This window comes from Phyllostomus discolor, chromosome 7 (genome assembly GCF_004126475.2).
Source record: "Phyllostomus discolor isolate MPI-MPIP mPhyDis1 chromosome 7, mPhyDis1.pri.v3, whole genome shotgun sequence".
NCBI lineage: Eukaryota > Metazoa > Chordata > Mammalia > Chiroptera > Phyllostomidae > Phyllostomus > Phyllostomus discolor.
Window position 1 is genome coordinate 62,591,029 of NC_040909.2, and position 25,167 is coordinate 62,616,195.

Consider the following 25,167-nt stretch of genomic DNA (forward strand, 5'->3'; position numbering starts at 1 on the left):
TGAATGTCTGAGTCTCATTCTCTTCTACATTGGCTTGCAAGTGATCTGATAAAGTCATTGTGACCTCTAGTATTGTCATGCCTAAATGTTTACACATTGAACCACAGATCACTTTATTACTTCCTTTTAATTTCTGCCTTATAATATATAATGCATTATATTGGGAGTTTTTCTTTAATTATGTGCATAAGTAGATTACATTATCTGTGAATTTTGACTTAGAACAGTATAGAAATTGCTGTCAAATATTTATTAGACCAAAAAGAAAAAGGGTTGGGACTGATGAGGTCTGGGGTACCAGTCACAGCAGAGAAGATGAATCTACCTGCAAGAGTTGCAGAACAGAGAATCACTTATATCTCTAAACAAGTTCCTAAAAACGGCCCTTCCATTTTTTACAAACCCCTCTATCCATCCTGCTACAGTAATAGTCAACCTAAAATTCAACATTACTAATGTCTTCCTCTTATTCAAAAGCTTTCCAAAGTTCCAAGCCATCTTCAAGTGTTCACAACCTAGACCCAACCTACCTCCCTAAAATAATTTATTGCTGAGGAGTTCTGGCCAAGATGGAAGCATAGGTAGAAACCCTTCACTTCCTCACATAACCAAAAGGAGGATAACAACCAATCTAAACTCAATAAACAACCAGAAGTGCCAGACAATCAAACTGCATAGAACTCCAACAACCAAGGAATTAAAGAAAAAATCAACCAGAACAACCAGACTGGTAAGGCAGCAGACCGAATAGGCCAACTCAGAAAAACCACGGCAAGGCAGTAGACTGGTCTGGCAGGGCTTGCTGTGGCGAGGAAACAGGCCATGCAGGTGGGGCTGGCTGAAGGTGAAACTGAGACACAGAGTTGACTGTGGACTACAGCAGTTGCTGCCATGGGAGAAACTCCCAGTCTCACACAAGAGTCCATTGGAAAATGTGCTAGAGACATGTAGGCGAGCTGACCTGTTCCCTCTCTGGTCCCGCCCCCACAGGCAGCACCACAATGCAACAAAGAGGGTTGCCCTGCCTGGGTGAATACCTAAGGCCCTGTCCCCTTACAACTTACCAGGTGCACCAAGACAAAGGAATATGGTCCAAATGAAAGAACAGAGCAAAACCCCAGAAAGAGATCTAAAAGATGGAGAGATAGCCAACCTAGCTGATGGAAAATTTAAAGCCCTGATAATCAAAATGTTCACAGAACTGATTGAGCTTGGTCAAAAAAATGAAAAAACAAATGAAGGATACCCAAAGTGAAATAAAGCAAAATATTCAGGGAACCAACAGTGACGGGAAAGAAACCAGAACTCAAAGCAACAATTTGGAACAAAAGGAAAAAATAAACATCAAACCAGAACAAAATGAATGAACAAGAACCATGAACAAGAATTCAAAAAAGTGAAGAGAGTCTTACAAACCTCTGGAACAACCTGAAACACTCCAATATCCGAATTATAGGGATGCCAGAAGGAGAAGAACAAGAACAAGAAATTGAAAACTTATTTGAACAAATAATAAAGGAGAACTTCCCCAATCTGGTGAAGGAAATAGACTTCCAGGAAGTCCAGGAAACACAGAGAGTCCCAAAGAAGTTGGACCCAAGGAGGAACACACCAAGGCACAATAGCGTTGTTACCCAAAATTAGAGATAAAGAGAGAAACTTAAAAGCAGCAAAAGGAAAGGAGAGAGTTACCTCCAAAGGAGTGCCCATAAGGCTATCAGCTGCTTTCTCAAAAGAAATCTTGCAGGCAAGAAGGGGCTGGAAAAAAGTATTCTAAGTCATGAAAGGCAAGGCCTTACATCCAAGATTACTCTGTCCAGCAAAGCTATAATTTAGAATGGAAGGGCAGATAAAGTGCTTCCCAGATAAGATCAAGTTAAAGGAGTTCATCATCACCAAGCCTGTATTATATGAAATGTTAAAGAGACTTATCTCAGAAAAAGAAGATCAAAACTATGAACAATAAAATGACAACAAACTCACAACTGTCAACAAATGAACCTAAAAGAAAAGAAAAACAATGGAAACAAAAACTAAGCAAATAACCAGAACAGAACTGAATCAGAGAAATGGACATCACGTGGAGGGATTTCAGTGGGGAGTGGGAAGGGAGAAATAGGAAGGAAATGGTACACAGAAGAAGAGGCATAATTAATAGGCATAAAATAGACAGGGAGAGAGAAAAATTGGTATAGGGAACAGAGGACTCAAAGAACTTATATGTACAACCCATGGACATGAACTAAGGGGTGAGGAATGCTAGAGGGTCGGGGGGCAGGGTAGAGAGGGAGTAAGGGGGAAAATTTGGGAAAACTGTAATAGCATAATCAATAAAAAATACTTTAAAAATAATAATTTATTGCTTATTCAAATCTTCTGAATGAGCCACCCCAATCTACTTTTTCCCCTAAATAGATCATGAACAGTCCCAAATCCCATCTTCATACATTTGGCCTTTCTGATTTACCTATGACAAAGCCCATTATTACCTCTATTTTCAAACTCTGCATTTTCCCATATAGTTCAATTCAAATCCCATACACACAGCCCAAAGTAATCATTTCTTCCTCTAAAAACCTAGAGGGAGCAATTAAGTGTAGCACAGCAGTCAGAACTGGGTAAATTATACTACAGATAATAAACAGCCCCAGAATGTGAGATGCCTACAAGGGTTTACATCTCACTATGTCAGATATCCAAGTGAAAATCAACAAAGCTTCTGGCTCCAGGTTACTTTGATTCTAGGACACAAACTGATGGAGTGGCCTTAACCTGGAACATTGATCCACATCATGACAGAAGTAATAGAGAACACAATAACCCCAACTCTTTTTTTTCTTTTTTTCTTTTGCTGTTGTTCAAGTACAGTTGTCTGCCTTCTCTCCCCACCACTTCCCCCACCCCAACTATCCCCACCTCCCTCCCCTGTTCTTATCCACCCCCTTGGTTTTGTCTCTGTGTCCTTTATAGTTGTTCCTAAAAACCCTTCACCCTTTCCCCCCACTATCCCCTCTCACCTCTCCTCAGGTTACTGTCAATTTGTTCTTAATTTCAATGTCTCTGGTTATATTTTGCTTGCTTGTTTGTTTTGTTGATTAGGTTCCAGGTAAAGGTGAGATCATATGGTATTTGTCTTTTACCACCTGGCTTATTTCACTTAGCATAATACCCTCCAGTTCTATCCAGTTCCATTTTACCAACTAACTCTTAAACGTTTGCTCAAGTGGTACATGCCTCAATCAGCGCGGCTAGATCAGTCAGGTCCTCGGGTCCTCATGTCCCGAGGGAAGGCAATGGGGGATTGAGAAATAAAGAGACAGAGTCAAAGCGGGGTCAGGTGGAGTCCCTTCTGTGGGAAACAGAGGAGGCAACTGTTTATTAGTGAAGTCAGGCTGTATATATTGAGCCAGCTTTGAAGCAGAGTGTGAGAAAGACAAACAGCGAGGCTAGGTACATTTTCTTTTTTAAGAACATTTGCTGCTCCTTCTTGGTACACTGATATATCAAGCAGCCAAGTCATTCTTTTCTTACAACAATCTATCAGGCAGTTTTCCATGGCCTGGTGCAGCTGTGCTGAACCCGAGGCCTGCTTCCAACTCCCTTGGCACACATTATCCTGCTTGGCCCTCCACAGTACACATTTCAATTCCACTCAGATAGCACTGGCCAAAGCAAGCTGTATGAGCAATCATAATGTCAATGAGGTAGGAAAGGAGAGACAGCAAATATTTTCAAATACTACTCAAATCTATAATAATTGAATCAACGTACATAGTTATGACCACTTCTAGGAATATCTCACACCACTAGAGTACAATTACAAGCCATTTATAGGTATTTTACCTTAATATGATGGTCACAGGGAATTTGAACATTTTAAAGAACAAATTAAAACTCTGAAAGCACATTTGATCAGCATGAATCAGAGCAATGTCTTTTCAATTAACAGTTTCCGAATTTAGTTTACCACTGCAATGAAATTCCAGTGAAACAAAATAATTTAAAGTTCACTACAATAGAATGCAGCTTATAGTTATCTGTGTAGAAATATAATTTGTTGCCAACATAACATGATTGCTTTTTTGCAATTTTGAAATATACAAATATGAAATAATGAGATATGAAATATTATGAACACCGCTTTATGTGCAAATTTAGAAACAATGTAAACTCTCCACAATTAAAATGTGAAGAATTTTACTTTGAAGTCAGTAAGCCATGGGAATTATAAAGTGTGCTACACCACATGAAGGTACCAATTTAGCTGGTAGGCAGATATCCACAGGCTTTGTTAGAATTGTGGAAACTGATTATGAAATCTCACTATAGTACTATTGTTTTAACAGTCAGTACTTACAAATTAAAAGCTTTTTTAAGCTCTGTAATAACATCACTCATATATTACTGATGGTGAAAAATGAACCAAAATCAATAACTTCTGAATCACTGCCAAAATACTATGCTGTTAATTGAAGTACAAACTCAGAGCTATGAAAAATAATACTGAGGAAATAAACACAGCATCAAAGCCACATTCAGGTGTTTTACAAAGTTGTAACTTTTAAATCAAAAAAAAATATTGACTTGTTTCAGCCATGGTAAGGCCCTAAGAGCTCTCTGTCTTCCATTTAAAGATGACTATCAAATTCATCACCTACAAAGATATTTGCAAGTGCTTTTCTAGAAAATCTGCAAAGGAAACTACTACAGAAAGCTCTACTGGTATTAATTTTACAATTCTACTGAGCCTCATATTAACAAAATAAAAATGTATTATGCTCACTCTTTTTGTATGGCCAGTGAGGACAGCTTTGAAAGCTACTTGTTTACTCATGGCTGTCTTAGCTATGTTCTAAATTATCCAGTAAAAACAAATACTGACTTAAAAATGTAATCCAAAAGGTGAATAGGATGTAAAATGTTATTGAATCAAACTGACTTAATAAATATTTGCATTCCTATTATGTGCAAAGCAGTGTGTCAGATTTAAGCCTAACATTCTCACCAAATAAGCCATTTGATATGCTACCAAATAAGCTACTGCCTTATGAACTCTGACTGAAACTCAGTTGTTTATACTGCTCTGTGACAGTGGTCAGCACAATTTACTAGGACATCTTATTCATTCTTGGTCAAGAAAATTTTCCTAACCACTGTTACTTATACAAAATTACCTCTAAGAAGCAACTTCACTGAAATTCTCACAACACTATTTATTCCTTTTGTTGTGTTTTACTGCTTTGCTTATGTAGAATTAACGTCACACTCACCACCCTACCCTGCTTTAAAACTGTTTGCTGGCTTCTCTCTCCTGGTTAGTTATCTTTACAAGTAATGTCAAAAACCATGAGGCATAGACAAACTGAATTAGGTTTACAAGAATGACTTTGGCCCTTCCCTAAAGAATCAGAGCAGTCTTTTCCTTGTTCTAAGAGACATGTCACCCATTCCACCCTGAGGATTGACAGAATTCATACACTGGCTCTTAATATGAAGTATTAAGATCTTAAGGGGTCACCACACTTCTCTGTGGTCTTTTCACAATGTTCCTCCCAGGGAGTCATACCTGAGGTCCTAGAGCTCCAAGGGGTCCATGATCAGAATTGGGGGTACGGGTGGTAGAGGGTGTGATATAGAAATTAGATGGGGAAAACACATTACATCTTTATGCCACTAACCTCAAAGTGAAATCTAGCATTTTCTTCAAAGAGAAATATAGGCAATGAAATGCAATAGAATCAGCAGTGTCTGAATTCTGTCATCTAGAAAAATCACAGATATCTTCACCTCATATTTCCATTTCTGCCAATATGTTGAGATATCACTTATGCTCATTACTACTTCAAAGCAACAGTACTTACTAGGTCTGCCATAAGATCTTTTTTAATGTGTTACTAAGATATCACTTTAACACACATTTTAAAAATATTTGATAATTTATTTCAGTATAATGGGTTTCTTTTGTTGAAATACTGATTGTACTTTATGAATTAAAAATGTAATTATGAGAGCAGGCTGTAGGCTTTATGTCACACCTGCCCAGGGTCTGTGGCTCAAGAGAAGAGCCCAATGGTGTAGTGCACTGAGTGGGCCGACTACAATTAGGCAGCCAAAAACCCATAGCAGCTAAGTAGCTGCTCTAAGTTACTTAAAAAGTAATAACAAAGAGTAAAATTTTCTTCTTTTTTATTTCACCCTTTGCAACAGCATGAATGGACCTGGAGAACATTATGCTAAGTGAAATAAGCCAGTCAGAGAAAGACATATAGCATATAGTTTCACTCATACGAGGAATCTAATGAACAAACTGAACTAACATGGGAAATACAGAGTCATAGACAGAGAGCAGGCTGACAGCTCTGGGGGAGATTAAGGGGTAGAGGGATTGAGTGGAAAGGGACTCATGGGCATGGACAACACTGTGGTGATTGTGGGGAGGAGATTATAAGGGGGATAAATAGTAATGGAAAAATATAATAAAAATTAACAACAATTATTTTTTAATGCCTACTGTGTCTATTTCCTATTACCGCTGTGACAAATTACCTCAAAGTTGGTTGCTTAGAACATCACAATTATTATTTAATTGTGGATGTCAGAAGTCCAAACTGGATCTACCTGGGTTAAAATCAAAGTATCGACAGGGCTGTGTTCCTTCTCAAGGCTCTAGGAGAGAAGCCACTTCTGTATCTGTTCCAGCTTATCTGAGCTACCCACGTGGCATGGTTCACAATCCCCTTCCATCTGCAAAGGCAGCAATCTCACCACTCCACTCCCTGATTCTGTCATCATGTCTCCTGATTCTGGTACTCCCACCTCCCTCTTCCACTCCCAAGGACTCTCGGGATTACATCAGGCCCACCCAGATTATCCAGGACAATATCCACATCTCAAGGTCCTTAAACTAACCACATCTGCAAAGCCCCTTTTGCCATATAAAATTCTCAGTTTCGAGAAATTAGGACATGGACCTCTCTGGGAAACCATGATTGTGCTTAGCACACTAACCGCACTTCCAACCATGATTTACATGGCAAAACACTACAATGAGTTTGAGAATATCATCTTCAGTGTAATAGATGGGAATTTTGAGATTTAAACTTCAGAGTTCAAGATCACACAGCCAGCAAGAGGCAGAGACAGCATTCAGTCCTCTTAGCCACCAGACTATAACAACAGCTGCTTTGGGGTCCCTTCCATGTACCTGATGCTTTACATATCCATTATTCCCTCATCCTTTCTCCTCTGGACTTACTGTCCCACATGCTCTATACTGCTGTTATTTACCCTTGAATGCAACTTTGAATGCTTTTTCTTTCATGGATTTCTAGGGCCTGATGCCTTCACAGGCATGTCCCATCAGTCCCTGAATTTCATTTTTATTTATCTAGTGTTAACCTTACCTTAAAGAACACAGCTCAGAGTAGGGGGAAAGAAAATGAAGAGGCCCCGTTAGCAGCTTCTTTATCCTTCCATAAACCTGGTCCCCATAACTCACAACAATAAAAATGCAACCTGTGAAGGGAAAGCCTTTCCATATCAGTGCGGCTGTCTACAGGGCATCTCAGGTCAATCCAGTGACCATGCCCGCTTTTCTAGATTCACTGGCTAGATTCACTGGCAACACAGAGATGGTCTAGAACATGTAGGTTTACAATTTAAAGGAAGCCAGAGGAGCCCCACCCCTTTCTGTCTTCACTGCACTGAGAGCAACTCTCCTGCTACACCCTCTCATTCTCTAAAAATACACACCTGTGCCAAGTTTGTTTCTACCCCCACCTTGGTCAGGAGCACTTCTCAGCTGCTGATCGGGTCACTGTTTGAAGTGGCACTGAAAGGAACAGAAATACTGACAGATGAGAGCCTCAGCAGCCTGGCAGCCTCACCTTCTCTGACCCCACTTATTTCTAGCCATAGCTTCCAAACTAAAACAATTTCATGGTACATAGACATAGCAGCCAAGTTCATTAGGACTGGGGCTGCCCCACTAGGGGTGGCAAGTCTGCGGCTGGAATTCAAACTGTGTTTGGAAGTTTCATGATTGGTTATGCCAGGAACGCTTCCCTGACAGCTCATACACCATTCTGGGCTTTGCCTTCTCAGAGGGCATGGGGCTCTTTTGCCTGTCGGTTGCTTTTCTCATCCTCTTTTCTATGTGAAGGAGCCATCACCACCTCCCATAGTTCTTCCTCCCATGTCTTTTCTGCTCTCTATGTTCCTTTTCCTATACCTCCCTAGGCAGCCTGGGGAAAGTGGTTGGCTCAGGGTTTGACAGAGGAATACAACTAAATATTGTTTTAATAATAAATAAATAAAGGAAGGAAGGAAGCCAGAGGGAATAAGAAGGAATCAGCCAGTGCACACGTGACTATGAGATGGCAAGGGGCACTGGCAAGGTCCCAGGTTAGAGTGTGACATCATCTAGGGGCTTTTAAGATGGGAAGAAATCAAACCAGGAGGAACTTCAGGACAGGCAGGGAGCTCAGCAGGCAGCTCTAAAGAACAAACTGGGTTCTGAAGAGGGAGGATGGCTGTGGGAAAAAAATGAAATATAGGCAGGTGATCAGGCATAGCTAAGGGAAGAGTTTACTTGGCCAGAAGAGAGGAGATGAGCTAATAGAAAGCAGGACCAGGAGTCACAGGAGCCAGATCTGCCACTATGTGTGTAAGTGTGAATACTTGATTATGCCAAGTGTTCTTGTCCATAAAAAGGGACAATAAGAAGGCTAATTCAGCCTTGGCTGGTGTGGCTCAGTTGGTTGGAGTGCTGTCTGGTAACCCAAAAGGTCACAGGTTCAATCCTCAATGGGAGCACCTACAGGAGGTAGCTGATCAATGTCTCTCTCTCTCTCAATGTCTCTCCCTCAATGTCTCTCTCTCTCTCTCTCTCTCTCTCTCTCTCTCTCTCTCTCTCTCTCTCTCTCTCTCATTCTCTGTGTGTATATGTGTGTGTCTCTCTCTGTCTTTCTCTTGCCCCCTCCTTACCTCCCCCTCTCTCTAAAATCAATGAGGATGTTCTCAGATAAGGATTTTTTAAAGAAAAGAAGGCTAATTCAGAGGAGTGTTGTGCAAAATAAATAAAGAAATGTAGTAAGCCTGTGTAAGTGTTCATCTAAATTTGGGGTTAGGGTCACATCAGGGGAGCATTACCTGAAAGGAATGTGAATAGGAGGCATCATACAGTCTCACTGACAGTCTGAAAAGGTCCAAGAGTAACAAAACCCCACATTCCTTCTGAAGACTCAGTACTTTTCTAATCCAACCTCACTCTTACTCAGTAATATTATGAAGAGCAACCAGATATAAGAAAAAAAATAACAAGCCCAGTATTATTTCATAAGATTTTCATTTTAAAGGAAGTTATTTATTCCCCCAAAAGACTATAGCAGAATCAGGGATTCAACAGATGTACACAGAGACAGTCTATAATTTTCTAAGACTAAAACTTGATTTTGTGTGAAATACAGCATCAAAATTCATAGTAGCATGTCTGTCTAAGGATCCCCAATAAAAACATCAAGGCAAAGATTATTTTGAATATCCAAAGCATTCCGGCTCTTGGAAATAAAAGTGAAAAGTTTTTCTAAACATAAGTCCAGTGAGAATGAATAGTCTACCATCTTTCCTGTTTATTTAAATTAAGTGTAAATATCTAATTTGGTTGGAAGAACTATTTTCTTAATTCTTTTGTAACTATGGATACAAGTTTCCCTGATGAGCATCTATTCCTAGCATCCATCAACAATAATAAAAAATAAATCCTTTCATGTTTAAAAAATGAAATGATCACCCCTTTCACAGTACATTTCCTTACAAAACATACCAGAGTAATAAAAGACTAATGTGACAGACACACTAGGTCCTCTCATTCCACACTAATGACCTTAGGTAAAGTGGCATCTTGAATTTTGAGTTACCTTGCCTGTAAAATGGTGATTAAAATATGAAGATTATATGCAAGAAAGAGGGCAAAGATGTATCACTCAGATAGACATAGGAGATATCTATTCCCACCTCTTTATACTCCATTAGCTAGAGTTAATGCTTACCCTAGCTTCTATCTCCAACCTCAGAAACACTTCTCATTGAGAAATTTAGGGAGAAGAAAGGGCATTTGGAGGCCACCATGTAGTAGGCTTTCTTTCAGAATCAGCTTACCTGAGCAGGGGCTAACATTCTGCTCTGCTCAGGTCCAAATAGTAAGAAACCCACCCCTGAAAATGTGCTTCTCCACCATGCCTAGAAGATAGGCTCATCTGATTCAACAATAAAGTATGGGCAAGTCCACTTTGCCATAGATTCAGCCATGTTCTCTAATCCTGCCATTAACAGCAACAAAGTTGAAAAGTCCATTCCCTACCTGTATAAATTTTTGTTTTAATGTAACACTTGATTCTGAAATCAGACACATGGAAAAGAATGTTCTTTATTGTGCTCATACAACCCAAATAATAGGCACACAATACTAATTGTTATTACTACATCATCATCCAAATCCTCCTACCTGATCTTCACTATTACATATCTAGGTGCCTCCCAGACATCTGTTTGAGTAGCTAATAAGCATTTCAACTCAACATACCCCAAGTCAGACTCCTGGTTTCTACTTCTGCCCCACACATGCCTGTTTCTTGCATACTTCCTCTTCTCAGAAACAAAATTTCCTTCTGGCTATTCAAGCCAAAAATATTTGCATCACCCTTGATCCCTTTCTTTCTCTTATGATCTACATTTCATCTGTCAGCAAAATCGTGTTGGCTCCATTTCACATATTTGGAGTCCACTTAATTCTCACCACCTCCACTGCCACTCCCCTTGTCCAAGCCACCCATATTTCAACAGCCTCCTATGCAGTGTCTCTGGTTTTATTCCTGCCCTCCTACATCAACACACAAACCACAGTGACTATCTTATGGCTCCCCCTGCTCAAAATCCTCCAAGATCTTACATCTCACTCAGGGCAGAAATCAAAGTGTTCACTATGGCACTTGAGGCCCAATTCTATCTATATCCACTGTGGGGGGCTCCACCCACAGGGCCCCCCTCACCACCATGGATGAGAATAAGTCTATCAAGACATGATCTGCTAGGGGAGAAAACGTGGCCAATCTCTCAAAGGAGAAGAGCCAAGATCCTTTTCCTCAATGGGCTTTAATTGGGTTCATTTTGCACAGGAATACAGGTAAAGCTCATTAATCATTGTCAGGCAGTAAGGTCAAACAATAGATAATATACAAAGAACTAATAGGGCTTATTCTGAGTCAGGGTCTGTTAGCTAAAGGGCTACAAAACTTTGGGAGACAAACTCATTTCCTGCTTGGACCCTTATCATTTAATTGAGAGCATTCTTAGCAAAGCAGGTTTCACAGGATTTTATATATTCTTTCTTAGGCCTGATCACCCAGGGAACCTGCCCTTTCCAGCACAGGGCTGCACAACATTTCAGGCTTAAGTCAGGCAGGGGAAGTAAGGCAACCAAGAGATTAGACTTCTTGCAGACAGAATGAGGACTCAGGCTCTGTCAAAGCTGAGGGGTAAGGGTCCATCACCCCCTTTTGCTATAGCCCCCCAAGTCCTTCCCTTGGAACTCCCTGTGATCATACCTGCCCTAGGTCATTCCTCCCTTGAGGAATCTCACCCACCATTGGCTAACTGATCATGCATTGGGGGCCAGGCAGGATGAAGTAAAAGAGGCAGAGGTGGTGCCAGAAAGATAAGCTTTGTCTCCTTAATGGCTTTTGGTCTGAAGGTTGCTCACTCAGCCTTAGCCATGGGGGAATTACAGCTTCTGAAACCAGGCAGGGAAGTTCCCAACAATCCACACCCAGGACTTGGAAGGACAATGTTCACTCCACTTAACTGTCTGGTCTCCCATCTATTCCTGTCCCTCCACCCTAGTCTTTGCATTTGCTGTGCCCTCCATCTGAATTACTTGCTCCACTTATCCTCAGGTCTTTTTCTAAATGGTACTCACAGAAAATCCTTCCCTGATGACCCTATTTGAAATAACTACCTACCCACATCCACCCCACTCCCCCAATACCTTGATTCTGTGCTATTTTTCTCCTTAGAACTCATCACCTTACTTTTACTTTACTGAGATTTACTTTTTTGTGATTGTTCATTGTCTAACTTCACTCATTAGCATTGAAAGCTCCTTGGGGGCAAAGATTTTGTTTCCCTACAATAAAAGCATACCTGATGCACAGTCAGTACTCAAATACTTGTGAGTGAATGAGTGAATGTGGTAGAGGTACATGATGGTAGAAACAAAGGTATTTCTTCCTTTCCAGCTGGCTTCTAAAAGGCATGGTAATAATAAAACCATTAACAAACAAACTCCCAAACTTGTAAAGCTGTGATTTCTTTATCCAAAGTAAACTAGTCACATTGCTCAAATACAACACAGAGAGAAAATTTTCTTAAGAAATTTCACTACAAAGCCCAGACTTTGTGTGGCAGTCTTGCATAGGTACAAAGTTGGCTTGCAGGTGACGTAGTCAAAAATGTTCACAAGTGATGAATCAATATGACTTCTCAGGATCCTTGTAGCTTCAGCTGCTGTGCCCTCCTTCTTGCCTCCTCAGGATCAAAAGCCAGACTCAGCCATCAGCAGCACCTTTACTGCAGCAACTCCATTCAGGACAGCCATTTCATTTGCCTTCCTCAGGAACCCTCTTTTAAATTGTCTATGATGCTTTAAACACACCTACCAAATTGCTTATTACTTTGCATCAAAACAATCCCATGCAAATTACACTGTGCTTTCTAATATGCAACACTGTTACCAAGAAACCCATTCCAGCATGGTCTGTGGACTTAAGTTTTTTAAATCTTATTAAGTGTTCTAAAATGAAAAGCTACAGAGAAGAAATAGGGAAAGGGTGAATCACCCTTCTGTTAGGCCCCTTATTTCTTCTGATTGGTGGCATGAGAATTGACTATTGATTTGTTTTAGAGAAACTCCCCTATCACAAGAAGATGAAAGATATGTCTGGAATCTCTTACTACAGGAATAATCCTTGATTCCTCCATTCACCAGGATGGTTTGCCAAAACACAACTTTATCACCAATGCTAAGGAGAAAGTGGAGCTCAAAATTAAGAGTGGATAATAATATCTGTGAGAAGACACAAAATAACCACTTATGTCCCTGAAAATGGCACTTACCAAACTTAAGTGAACTACTGAGTATGAAGGAGTGTGTAGAAAAATATGGGTTCTAGGAGTTATAATGAAGTTCACTACCTCTATCATTTTTTGCATTACTTTATCTCCAAAATACCCTCCTATAAAAACACTAATATTAGAACTGAGAAGTCCTGAGATAGATATTCAGTCAATAAATGTTTATTGAGTGCCTACTATGTTCGTAAAAACATAAAAACTCCTGCTCTCAAAAAGTTTTATTCTAGTAGTCCTTCAAAAACAGCACTATTTCCAAAGAAAAAAAAATATTGCTAATGTGGAACTCACTTTGTACAGCAGAAAATAACCAGACTGAAGTCCAAAGGTCAGGGTTCAAGTCTTGACTCTGTTACCTGGTAGCTGTGCATCCTTGAGAAAGTTAATTATGCTTCCAGATCTTACACCAGTATGCAAATGAATTAAAAACAAAACATCTACCAAATTACCTGTCATATGGAAGGTTCAGAATAATTCTGAAGAACAGCAATAATAATCAGTATGATTCTCAAACCCAGGGTTTGCTAATCATGGCCCTCACAGCAGATCTGATGGGCTACCTATTTCCATAAATAAAGTCTTATTGGGATGCAGCTATACCCATTCATGTATGTATAATCTATGGCTGATTTTGTGCTACAACAGCAGGTATAAGTAGTTGCAACAGCAGCTGTATGACCTACATAGCCTAATACTTTTACTCTCTGATGCTTTAAAGGAAAAATTTGCCAACTCGTGCTCTAATTTCATGTTATGCTAAATGAGGTCCAAGAACAGGTACCATCAGCATCACCCAAGTAGCCTGTGCAAAATGCAGAATCTGAGGCTCCACTCCAGACCTGAATCTGAACTTACATTTTAACAAGATCTAAAGTGCAATTTGTACAACATGGAAGCCTAGGAAATGCCAGCATGGAGTGTGCCCATGACAATGGAAGTATTCTTGCCCTACACTCACACAGTAAATTCCAACCTTCCCCTTCCTACAACACCAGCCAATAGCTGAATTCAGGGCAATTATTTTCTTTTTTTTAATCTTATTTTAATCATTGTTCAAGTAGTTTTCTGCCTTTTACTCCCATTCCATCCCACCCACCCGTCCCTCCCCACTTCCCTCCCATTTCCAACCCCCCTAGTTTTTGTCCATGTGTCCTTTAAATTTGTTCCTGTAAACCCTTCCCATTCTCCCCTGAAATTCCCTCTTCTATCCCCTCTGGTCACTGTCAGCCTGTCCTCTATTTCAGTGTCTTTGACTATATTTTGCTTGTTTCTCTGTTTTGTTGTTTAAGTTCCTGTTAAAGGTGAGATCATATGGTATTTGTCTTTCACTGCCTGGCTTGTTTCACTTAACATAATGCTTTCCATCTCCATCCATGCTGTTGCAAAGGGTAGGAGCTCCTTCTTTCTTTCTGCTTCGTAGAATTCCATTGTGTAAATGTACCATAGTTTTTTTATCCATTTATTTACTGATGGGCATCTATATAATCTTTATTATATTTTTTCCATTACTATATAGTCACTTATAGCCCTCTCCCCCAGTGATCACCTCACTGTTGTCCAAGTCCATGGCTACTTTTTCCTTTTTTCAATCCCCCCACTAGCTGTCATCTGTTCTCCATCTACGAATCTGCCTCTGTTTCACTTGCAGAACAATTATTTTTTACCTCAGTGAATATCTGAATCATATGTGGGGCTTGTGAAAAATGTAAACTCCTGGATGATCTTCCAGTGATTCTGATTCAATGAATCTGAGGTGGAGTCCATTTTTAAACAAGCAGCCCCCCTGAAGGGGTTCAGATGCAAGTGATTCTGGGATATCACTTTGGAAACATTACTTTAAAATGGTACACTTTTATGTACTCTAGAGTTGGGGCAAAAATCAAAAACTTCATTCATGTCCATCACTGTTAATGCTTTTCTTTTGGATGCTTATAATAACAGATTTGTCAGCAACTGTTTGTTGCAATGACTCATGGTGCCCTGTGGCTATAAATGAGTTTAGCACTAGGACTCTAAGCTACAAAAAAATAAAAAATAAAAAAAATAAACCTTTATCTCAATTATTGTTTTCAAAGATAGAAATGCCTTTTTATGTCTTCATGGTCTTATTTAAGAAACTTTACTGAACACCAGATGTTTGTGAGGCATCATGATTCTAGGTAGATCAAGATTCCAAAACTGAGTGATCTAATTACTCTATTCACTGGACTGAATTCATTCACTGTGAAAATATTTGTGGAGAACCTGCTCAAGAACCAGGGACTGGCATAAGCTAGGAGATGACAGACATTTTCTCTAAAGGGCTAAATCGTAAATTTTTAGGCTTTGTGGACCACATATGGTCTCTGTTGCATATTATTCCTTCAGTTTTTTTTAACCCTTTAAAAATGTAAGAATCATTCTTGGTTCTTAGGCAATACAAAGACAAGCTGTGGGCCAGATCTTTAGTTGACTGATCCCTATTCTAGGTGATGAGGCTACAGCAGTGAATGAACCAGACAAAAGTCTCTGCCCTTCCAGAGATTGTCTCTAACAGAAAAACACATATAATAAACAAATAAATACAGGGTGGGGCAAAAGTATACGTACAGGTGTGAGTATGCAAAACACAGAGCTTATCCTTAAATTATTTCTGATTAATTATTGCATTATTTTTCATATGAACAACTGTAAACCTACTTTTGCCCCACCATGTATAGTAAAATTAGACAGCAATTAAATTCAATGAAGAAAAGTAATAACAGGATAAAGAGTGACAGCAGAAGAGGACTTTTAAAAGGGTGGCCCAGAAAGGTGACATCTAAGCAGAGATTTAATGAAGTAGAGAGGTGTGCCCTCCTCTCTCAGACAGGGCAATACTTGCTCAAGTTCAGCCATCATGATAGGCAATAACACTACACCATTTAAGTATGTTGGAAAAAATGTCCAAAAAAATAAAACCCCAAAAGTAATTCATAATAAAATGGGCTTCAGGCCAAAAATATTAATTAATTAAGGCAGAAGTGAAAGTTTTATGATGTGATGTAAATGTTTCAAACAGGTCTTAAACAAGCACCAATTCAAGCTTCATTAACACTCCAATGAAATTCACAAGCTTTTCATACTGAGAAATGTTCCCCTGTCTCTTAAAAAAATCATTCAAATCCCTCCTTTACTGTTGTGTGGCCTGTGTCACTGCTTTCTAATCTCACTTGAATCCATTAGAATTTTAACTTTGAAATCAGTTGATCCTAATTAAGAAGTTTACTGCAAAGGAGGTGCCAGGTCTTTCTAATTAAAGAGAACAATGCAACGTGACCAACTCCAGAGGCTGGCTAGAAGTTTCTGAGGTCAGACATCAGCTACAGTCACAGAGGCACTGGGCTGGGGTGAAAAGAAAATGGCAGAGACCCTGATGTGTCCACCATGACCATGAAGCAGTGACCACAGATTTAATATATAGGCAGAAACCTTGACCTCTTAGCCTCCCTTGGTTTCCAGGTAGAATCTTGATATGATACTGTCTTTTCTCAAAAGAGATGCTTTTGTTGCTTTGTGCTAAGTCTTAAGAAAAGATGAAGATGGTGAGACAAAAGGCCCTACTGCAAACATGAGTGCTACAGCAGGAAAACCTCCCTGGCCAGAAATCAAGGTTTTGTAAAATGGTTTTAGAAAAACCATTTGTAAGGCTAGGTCAGCAGTCTATCCAAAAAACACTGAAGAGATACAACATACATGGCTTTAAAAATGAATTAAAACTCTTAAATTCTCTTTTCTTCAATACCCAATGGCAGAAGCTGAGCAGCTGGCTGATGGCATGGCCACAGAGAGGGAAAAATGGATCCCTAGTGCTGCTCCATGTGCAGAAATTGTGGTCCATAGTTGGTTTAGCAGCAAACATGTTCCTGCATGAGGAGTCTGTCCTAGCTTGCACCTGGGAGCCACCATGCCTGCCAAACACCATACAGAGCACACTGTCCCAACTGGGACAGGAATGACCAAGTGCCACTCTTGCTCCAGTTACTATTGTTTCCTAAAACACTGAACTAAGTGGAGCTTCTCTCTAACCCTGGACTTGCCTTGTCTCAGCAAAAATCTAACATCATTCTTTCTTTACAAGTTTAAATAGAAGGTGGTCTTAAAAAATAAAGCACAAAAAAAATTCCAACAAAACTTTTCATTGGCATGAAGTCCCTGTGATCCCATGGTAGCCTGTGAGTTGTTCTAGCCTTTCTCCCCTGACAGTCTAGGGCCACCAGCCCAAGCTAAACCACAGGTGTGGCTACCACGCTGCACAATCCACACCCTGGTGCCTCCAACTGATTGACTAGGGGCACTGAGCTCCTCAAAGGCTGACAGTTCCAAGTCAGTAGATTTGAGCACAATAAGAAATATAATCACCTGCTCATAAAATGTACATTAATTTCCCAGGTGTACAGCATGTTTTGTGAACATTTGTCACTTCTGTGTGCAGTCCCCACTTTGAAGCACATGACGAAGTCATTCATCAAACATTTTAAAGTCCCTACTTTATGTCAGGAATTAATGCAGAAATTTCTCTGGAAAAGATTAATACTACTGCTACTAATAGCTCTCACTTTTATAGCAGTATGTCTGCTTTATATACAATAATGCATTTAATCTTTACAATTATACTAAAAGGTAGATGTTATTATTAGCCCCATTTTATAATTGAGGAAACTGAGGCACAGAAAGATTGAGTAACTAACCTTAGTTTCCACAGCTATTAAATGGCAGAATGAAGATTTGAACACAAGAAGTTGGCTGCAGGACTGTGCCACTCACTGCCACACACAACACCTGCAGCACCTGCGGAAATCTGCTTCTCCATGTTCACGGCAGCACATACAAAGCGAACCTATCCAGCATTCTCTAAGGCCCTACCTGACATGACTCCAGTGCTAAGACATGGATGAGAGAAAATGAATCAGACAGTAGCCTCTCTCTGTTCTCAGTCAGGCCTCACCAAGTAAAGAATATGGTCTCCATTCCCATTGTTCAGTTCTTCAGGCACATGTGACTGGAGTTTCCTGTGACCTATCTGCCTTTTCTTTAGGAAGCAGGTATCTTAATAAGGTAGATTTTTCAGCAGCCTTTTCATCCTACTATTCAGCTTTTCTGTGGACAATGGTTGATAGTGGTTGATAAGAACTGAAGGTCAGTTGATAAGAACTGAAGGTTTCGGTTTTTGCTTTTGTGTGTGTATAGATGATAGTGATACATTGAGAGTGGTATAATAATGTTTGGGAACTTTGTTAACGAATTTCATTGACCAAGGATTCAGGATCAGTAAATATGAAAAGAAATTGATTACAGGTATGGTATATGTTGACTTTTGGTAGCAGTGGTACCTTGAACTTGGATTAAAGGTAAAAATTGAACTGCATGTTGAATTGTATTACTTCCCCATCTCCTCAACATTTCTTGTACCCCTTTGACATCTTCCACATCCAATGTCATTGGTTCTGGCAATAATTTCTACTGCCACCTCCAGAGGAAATGACACCTTCACTACACCACTCCTTTCCCCAAGGCCACAATCCATAGTCCCTCTGCCACTTTTTCAGGTATGACTCTCTTAGGATGGGAGCATGCACAGCTCATAGTACATGGAATGTGTAAGACTGTCTCCTGTTCACCTCATTTACTCCTCCCAAAAAATCAATTTGATTCATTGGAACAGTTTGTCAAGGAAAAAAACAACTTAAGTACACATACACAAAATAAAAAATAAATAAATTTAACTCATTTATACTAAACACTTTGAGGTAAGCTAAAAATCAGGTTACCTAATCTTAAAACTCATTCATCTGGTCATGGTAGGCAGGAAAGATCAATGGAAGGCAAAACTCAGGGAGAAGTGACCTGAGGGAGAGATAAATGTCACTGAATCCTGGGATGATTGCAGCAGAACTGGTGGGAAACAATTTCAGGAGATAGTATTAAAGTCATACCTACAGGACAGGGGTGAGCAAACTTTAGCATACCCACAAAGAGTAGGAAACTATATTCATAATTCAGATTCCTAGGATCAGATCAAGAGACAGTACATCTGAGTGGGAGGTCAGAAATAATTGTGTCATCAGCTTCCAGGTGATTCTGATGCAAGTGACTACAGACCACTCTTCTAGAATCCCTGCTTGATGTCTTAGCACCAGATGAGTGAGAAGAAATAATGAATCAGCACTGACTTTTGAGTCTCAAGACTGCATACAGCCAATACAGAAATAGGGGGTCAGGAAGAGCTGGTCTAGAGGGCGGTGACTGTTTCATGCCAAACAGTCTTAGGAGGAACCAGGCCTCTACAAAGGAGTGAGTGATTGAATGTAATCACTTATATTTGGTCAGTTCTGGACCATGTAAGGGCCACTTCTATGCAGAGGACCTGTAGTTGTCCAAACCTGCTAGCAAGAGCTATCAAAGCCCGTCTAATTACAGACAGAAGAATTACCAACACTTTTTGGCTACAGACCTAAAGGTGTATTCCCCAATCAGCAGTAAGAGTGCCCAAGGCCGTGTGCTCATTTCCACTTGCCTGACTCTGAGATTCTCAGCCAGTTCAAACCTAAAGTAGATGGTGTAATTTACCAGGCTTCCCAAATGCAATTTCAATTAAAAGTTTTGAAAGGAATTGGCCAAGCTTCTGTTCAGCATAAAAGTCAACACATACCTATAATCAATTTCTTTTCATATTTATTGATCCTGAATCCTTGGTCAATGAAATTCATTAACAAAGCTCCCAAATATTATTATACCAACCTCAGTATAGCACTATCATCTACACACACACATACACTTACAAAAGCAAACACTGAAACCTTCAGTTCTTATGAGCCCTGTGGGGGAAATAAAAAAAACTTCCTCATCTCATATACATGATTGGGTTAGATAATGTTTGTATCTAAAAACCCTATGTGTTTCCCAATAGTGTCCTGAAATAACTTCTTAATAAACTCTTCTTCATTGTAAGGAAAACTGATGATGCTTACACATGAAATACAAAAGTTCAGTTGTGATTCACTTGAATCTTCTGCAGTAACATGATAATAATGTATGAAGTAATGTGATTTCTGAATAAGTAAATTATACTTCAATTTGCCATGTTGAATAGATATAAAGTTGAATTGTCACAATATTTATGTAGCCATTAGCTTTTATTGTTATTATTATGTACTAGAGAGTTAAGGGGGAAAGAACGTTTTTCTCTGCTAGTGTTCTGAAACCAAGTCTTCGAGTGTTGATAGATATGAGTCAGTTCTGTTTTTAATTCAGAAAAATGTGATTCTCTGACATCCATCTTCCTTCTCTTACCTCACAGTCTGTTTTGAGTAATATTTGAAATGTATGATTTGCTATTTAGTATTATTTTCCCTAGAATGCCCACCTTCCTTTCCCTCTGCCTACTAGAACATCCAGATAGGTCCCATCTCCCCTTTGAGGGGAGGCTGTGGTGAGGGAAAGGTTGGGTCATGACCTCTATCTTCCCTAGATCACTCCCTTTGCCTAATTCCTATCTTATATCCAATTTATACAATATAATTAGCACCCTCTAAACTTTCCTCTCAGCTCTTAGCATACATTTTCCATGATATGGCCCTTTGTTAATTATTCATTTCAACACAATTTGTACTGAATGCCTGCTGTAGGCAATGACATTACAGTGAAATGGTTAAGGGGGAAATATTCCCAAGTCAAACGCATTCTGGATCCTTGGTCTGTTACCTCCATGACTCTGGACTAGCTGCTCAACCACTGTGCCTCAATTTCTCATATGTACAAATAGAGCTAATAATATTATCTATAACAAAGACTTTTTAAATAAATGAGGACTTGCAAAGCACCCAAAACAGCACCTGGAGTACAGCAAGCCTCAATAAGCATTCATGATTACTGTTATTACTACTGCTAAATATATTGCCAGAATCAAAGAATATAGAAATATATAAGGCACAGTGATTTTTCATATGTAGAACTCATTTACAGAGTTAACATATTTAATGAGCAGCTACTGTGGACTAGACACTATTCAGGAGATGTAACTGAAAATTCTCTCTTTTGATGAGAGAAAAACAATAAATAGTAGAAAATGAAACTATAATAAAATGTCAGATAATTTTGACTTGCATAAAGAATTATAAAGAAAGTGAGCAGATAGAAAGGGGACACCTGAAGAGATGGCACTTAAGAAAAGTCCTCAATAGAAGCTCTTAGCAATACACACCTACCTAAAAATGATAGAAATTTTTCAAATAAATAACCTAACACTACACCTACAAGAACCCAAGGAGCAACAACAAAAATAGCTCACAGCAAGTAGAAGAAAAGGAAATAGCCAAGATCAGAGCAGAATTAAATGGCATAGAAAGTAAAAGCACAATTCTAAGAATCAATAAATCTAGGAGCTGGTTCATTGAAAAGATAAATAAAATCAACAAGCCTTTAAGCAGACTCATCCAGAAGAAAAGAGAGATGACCCAAATAAACACAATCAGAAATGAAAGAGAAGATATTACAACATACACCACAGAAATACAAAGGATTATAAGAAATTACTATGAAGAACTATATGCCAACAAATTTGAAAACCTAGATGAAATGGACAAATCTCTAGAAAAATATAATCTTATAAAACTGAATGAAGTAGAAGCAGAAAGCCTGAACAGATCAATAACAGCTGATGAAGTTGAAGCAGTAATCAAAAAGATTTTGACACACAAAAGCCCTGGGACAGAATGGTTTCACAGGAGAGTTCTACAAAGCATTTAAAGATGAGCTAATCCTTATCCTTCACAGATTATTTTAAAAATCCAAGAAGATAGAGGACTCCCAAACTCTTTTTATGAAGCCAGCATCATCCTAATCCCAAAACCAGATAAAGACATAACAAAGAAAGAAAACTTCAGACCAATATCACTGATGAAGATAGATGCTAAAATCCTCAACAAAATATTGGTAAAATGCATCCAGCAATACATTAAAAAGATAATACACCATGATTATGTGGATCATACACCACGACCAGGTGTGCAAGGATGGTACAATATTCAAAAGTCAATAAACATAATACATCACAAAAACAAAACGAAAGACAAAAATCATATGATCATGTCAATTGATGCCGAAAAAGCATTTGACACGGTGTAGCACCCATTTAAGAAAAAAACACTCAGCAAAGTGAAAATAGAGGGAGCATTCCTCAACATAATAAAGGCCATATATGAGAGACATACAGCCAACATCATATTCAAGGGGCAAAAACTTAGAGCTTTCCCACTAAAATCAGGAACAAGACAAGGATGTTTGCTTTCACCACTCCTATTCAACATAGTACTGGAAGTCCTAGTCAGAGCAATCAGACAAGAAAAAGAAATAAAAGGCATCCAAATTGGAAAGGACGAGACAAAACTGTCATTGTTTGCTGATGACATGATAGTGTACATAGAAAATCGTATATACTCCAACAAAAAATGACTCAATCTAATAAGTGCATTTGGCAAAACAGCAAAACACAAAGTCAATATTCAGGAATATTAAAAAATCAAAGGCATTTCTGTATATCAACAATGAAATATCAGAAACAGAAATCAGGAAAAAAAATCCCATTTCATATAGCAACAAGAAAAATAAAGTACCTAGGAATAAACCTTGCCAAGAAGGTAAAAGAACTGTACTCAGAGAACTACACAACACTGAAGAAAAAAAATTAAGGAAGACATAAACAAATGGAAGCATATACCATGCTCATGGATTTGAAGAATTAACATCATCAAAATGTCCACACTACCCAAAGCAATTTATAGATTCAATGCAATCCCGATTAAAGTACCAATGAGATATTTCACAGATAAAGAACAAAAGTTTATATGGAACTCTAACTGACCCCAAATAGCTGCAACAATTTTGAAAATAAAGAACAAAGTAGGAGGGATCACAATATCTGATATCAAACTGTATTACAAGGTCACTGTAATCAAAATAGCCTGGTATGTCATAAGACCAGACACATAGACCATAGTACAGAACAGAGAGCCAAGAAATACACCCAAGTCTCTATGCTCAATTAATATTGGACAAAAAGGGAATAAGCATAAAATGGAGCAAAGATAGCCTCTTCAACAAATGGTGTTGGGAGAGCTGGACAGCTACATGTACAAAAAAAAAAAAAAAAAGAAAACTCTATCACCAACTTACACCATACAAAAAAATAAATTCAAGGTAGATAAAAGACTTAAAGATAAGTCATGACACCATAAAAGTCCTAAAGGAGAACATAGGCAGGAAAATTTCAGACATTCCACGCAGCAATATTTTCAGTGATATGTCACCTAAAGCAAGAGACATAAAGGAAAGAATAAAAAGATGGGACCTCATCAAATTAAAAAGCTTCTGCATGGCTACAGAAAACAGCAGCAAAATGAAAAGAGAACCAACTATATGGGCAAACATATTTGCCAAAGACACCTCAGACAAGGGTTTGATCTCCAAAATATATAAAGAACTCACACAACTCCACTCCAGGAAGGCAAACAACCCAATTAAATCTAAAATGGGCAAAAGACTTGAACAGACACTTCTCCAAAGAGGACATACAGAGGGCTCAGAGACATATGAAAGGATGCTCAGCATCACTAGTCATCAGAGAGATGCAAATTAAAACCACAATGAGATACCACTTCACAGCAGTCAGAATAGCTATCATAAACAAATCAACAAACCAGCATTGGAGAGTTTGTGGAGAAAAGGGAACCCTGGTACACTGCTTGTGGGAATGCAGACTGGAGAAGCCACTGTGAAAAACCACATGGAATTTCTTCAGAAAACTAAAAATGGAACTCCTTTTGACCCCCAGCAATTCAACTGCTGGGATTATACCCTAAGAACCCTGAAACACTAATCCAAAAGAACCTATGCACCCCAATGTTCACAGCAGTACAACTTACAGTAGCCAAGTGCTGGAAGCAACCTAAGTGCCCATCAGTAAATGAGTGGATCAAAAAACTGGGACATTTACACAATGGAACACTATGCAGCAGAGAGAAAGAAGGAGCCCCTACCCTTTGCTACAACATAGATGGAACTGAAGAGCATCATGCTAAGTGAAATAAGCCAGGTGGTGATGCAGATCCTGGCTCATGGGATCTGTAATATTGTGGATGAGATACAAGAAATTCACACAGACTACCAAATCCTGTGGAGGAAAAGGGATGGCATGGCTTCTCTCTCAAGAGGAGAAAAAGCCTCAGCCCTTGCCTTGACAAGTCTTTATTGCTCTTCTGGGCACATTACATGATGGTCCTCATTTGCTATGCACAGGTTCACCTTAGGTGGTTACCTTTTACAGAAAACAAAGGAGAGGATGCTGCTAATCACATCACAGGAGAAAGATATTTGCAAATGTAAAGGGAAAAGTGGTTACACTCCCTACTGGGGAGATTTAGCACAGACTTTAGGAAGTTACAGTAAGCACTTGCTGTCTCAATTCAGGGTGAGGGTGTTTTAGCAAAAGCATGTCTCAAAGCAGCTTAGGTACAATGCAGGCCTGATTCCCCACAGGAGAACCTGTCCATGGACGTGGGTCCTGTGCATCTCTGAGTGGGAGCTGGGCCCATGCCACGCAGAATGGTCTCCTATAAGGTGGTGAAGGACAAATACAAAATGACCTCACCTTTAACAGAAACCTAATCAACAAAAGGAAAAAGCAAGCAAAATATAACCAGAGACATGGAAATTAATAACAATCTGGCAGTATCCAGAGGTGAGATGGGAGGGAATAATGGGGCGATGGGTTTTCAGGAACAACTATAAAGGACACATGGACAAAACCAAGGCAGAGGTGGAAGCAAGGGAGGAGGTGCGTTTGGCTGGGGTGAGGGGGAGTTATGGGGGGTAAATGCAGACAACTGTAATTGAACAACAATAAAATAATTTTTAAAAAAGCCCTCAGTGAAATGCGAGAGTAAACACGAATGAGGGTTCAAGACA

The 25,167-nt window shown here is 39.2% G+C and overlaps 2 protein-coding genes across 2 annotated transcripts in view; one reads left to right on the plus strand and one right to left on the minus strand.

Annotated features, from left to right (window-relative positions):
* Positions 1-25,167, minus strand: part of TAFA4 (TAFA chemokine like family member 4) — a 191,926-nt gene that overhangs the window by 122,506 nt on the left and 44,253 nt on the right. The gene's annotated exons all lie outside the window — the stretch shown is intronic.
* Positions 6,791-8,308, plus strand: LOC114501788. Its single transcript, XM_028518532.2, is given in 4 exon segments — positions 6,791-7,072; positions 7,613-7,997; positions 8,000-8,068; positions 8,071-8,308. Coding segments are annotated over 4 exon segments (825 nt in total). The 3' UTR covers positions 8,160-8,308.